This window comes from Penaeus chinensis, chromosome 7 (genome assembly GCF_019202785.1).
Source record: "Penaeus chinensis breed Huanghai No. 1 chromosome 7, ASM1920278v2, whole genome shotgun sequence".
NCBI classification, from domain to species: Eukaryota; Metazoa; Arthropoda; class Malacostraca; order Decapoda; family Penaeidae; genus Penaeus; species Penaeus chinensis.
The window spans coordinates 11,532,845-11,535,344 of NC_061825.1; the positions used below are offsets into that span (position 1 = coordinate 11,532,845).

Below are 2,500 nucleotides of genomic sequence, written 5' to 3' on the forward strand. Positions count from 1 at the left end.
GGCCATGGCACCAAATCTGGACTCACCTCCATTTCAGGACTTGGAACTACATCTGGAACCTCCATTCCTGGATTTGGCACCCAGCCTGGCCTTACTACCACATCTGGATTCGCTTCAACATCTAAACAAGGAAGCCAGTCTGTCCATGGCACTGCATCTAGACGCACTTCCATATCTGGACAAAACACCAGATCTGGGCTAGGCACTACCACGATTGGAGTCTCCGCACATGAATTAGGCAGCCATGGCACCATATCTGGACTCACCTCCCTTACAGGACTAGGATCTACATCTGGAGTTTCCATTCCTGGATTAGGCACCCAGCATGGATTCGCCTCAACATCTAAACAAGCAAGCCAGTCTGTCCATGGCACTACATCTAGACACACTTCCATATCTGGACAAAGCACCAGATCTGGACACATTTCCATTTCTGGACAAGGCAGTCAGTCTGGCCAGGGCACCATATCTGGGCTCACCTCCCTTCCAGGACCAGGAACTAAATCTGAAGTCGCCATTCCTGGATTAGGCACCCAGCGTGGCCTTACTACAACATCAGGATTCACCTCAACATCTAGACAAGGCAGCCCATCTGGCCATGCCACCAAATCTGGACTCACCTCCATTTCAGGACTTGGAACTACATCTGGAATATCCATTCCTGGATTAGGCACCCAGCCTGGCCTTACTACCACACCTGGATTCGCCTCAACATCTAAACAAGGCAGCCAGTCTGTCCATGGCACTACATCTAGACACACTTCCATATCTGGACAAAGCACCAGATCTGAACTAGGCACTACCCCGACTGGAGTCTTCACACCTGACTTAGGCAGCCAGTCTGGCCATAGCACCAAATCTGGACACATCTCCATTTCAGAACAAGGTAGCCAGTCTGGCCATAGCACCAAATCTGGACACATCTCAATTTCTGGACAAGGCAGTCAGTCTGGCCATAGCATCAAATCTGGACATGTTTCCATTTCTGGACAAGGCAGTCATTCTGGCCATAGCACCAAATCTGGACATGTTTCCATTTCTGGACAAGGCAGTCAGTCTGGCCATAGCACCAAATCTGAACACATTTCTGAGGCAGGTAACCAGTCTGGCCATCACATTAATTCTGGAGTCGCCTCCAATTCAGAACAAGGCACTACCACATCTGGAGTCTCCATTCCTGGATTAGGCACCCAGTCTGGCCTAACTACCACATCTAGACTAACCTCAACCTCTAGACAAGGCAGTCAGTCTGGCCATAGCACCAAATCTGAACACATTTCTGAGGCAGGTAACCAGTCTGGCCATCACATTAATTCTGGAGTCGCCTCCAATTCAGAACAAGGCACTACCACATCTGGAGTCTCCATTCCTGGATTAGGCACCCAGTCTGGCCTAACTACCACATCTAGACTAACCTCAACCTCTAGACAAGGCAGCCAGTCTGGTCATAGCAGCAAATCTAGCCATATCTCCATTTCTGGACAAGGAAGCCAGTCTGGCCATAGCACCAGTTCTAGACTTACCACCATTTCTGAACAAGGCAGTAATGCTGGCCATAACATCAAACCTGTATTTATTTCCATTTCAGGACAAGGCAGCCAGTCTGGCCATAGCACTAAATCTGGACACATTTCCATTTCTGGACAAGGCAGCCAGTCTGGCCATAGCACCAAATCTGGACACACCTCCATTTCAGGACTAGAAACTACGTCTGGAGTCGCCATTCCTGGCATCACTACCACATCTGGATTCGCCTCAACATCTAGACAAGGCAGCCAATCTCGACACACCACATCTGGACAAGGCAGCAGATCTGGACTAGGCACTACTACAGGAGTCTCCAGACCTGAATTAGGCAGCCAGTCTGGCCATAGCACCAAATCTGGACACATCTTAATTTCTGGACAAGGCAGTGGGTCTGGCCATAACACCAAATCAGGACACATCATTTCTGGACCAGGCAGAGAGTCTGGCATTAAGTCTGGACACATCTCCATTTCTGGACAAGGCAGTCAGTCTGCCTATGGCACCAAATCTAGACACATCATTTCTGGAGTAGGCAGCCAATCTGGCCATAGCATTACGTCTGGACTCCTCTCCAATTCAGGACAAGGCACTGCCACATCTGGAGTCTCTATTCCTGTATTAGGTAACCAACCTGGCCTTACTACCACATCTGCACTCACTTCAACGACTAGAAAAGCCAGCCAGTCTGGCCTTAGCACCAATTCTAGGCTTACCACCATTTCTGAACAAGACAGTAATGCTGGCCATAACATCAAACCTAAATTTGTCTCCATTTCTGGACAAGACAGCCAGTCTAGCCATAGCATCAAATCTGGACACATCCCAATTTCTGGACAAGGCAGCCAGTCTGGTCATAGCACGAAATCTGGCCACATCTCCATTTCTGGACAAGGCAGCCAGTCTGGTCATAGCACGAAATCTGGCCACATCTCCATTTCTGGACAAGGCAGCCAGTCTGGTCATAGCACCAAAT

At 49.2% G+C, this 2,500-nt stretch overlaps 1 protein-coding gene across 1 annotated transcript in view; it reads left to right on the forward strand.

Moving 5' to 3' along the window:
- Window positions 1–2,500, forward strand: part of LOC125026844 (hornerin-like) — a 6,322-nt gene that overhangs the window by 1,741 nt on the left and 2,081 nt on the right. The window contains exon 2 of the mRNA XM_047615443.1: window positions 1–2,500. This exon is cut by the window's left edge and continues 1,404 nt beyond it; it is cut by the window's right edge and continues 888 nt beyond it. Coding sequence (XP_047471399.1) covers window positions 1–2,500 — 2,500 coding nt within the window.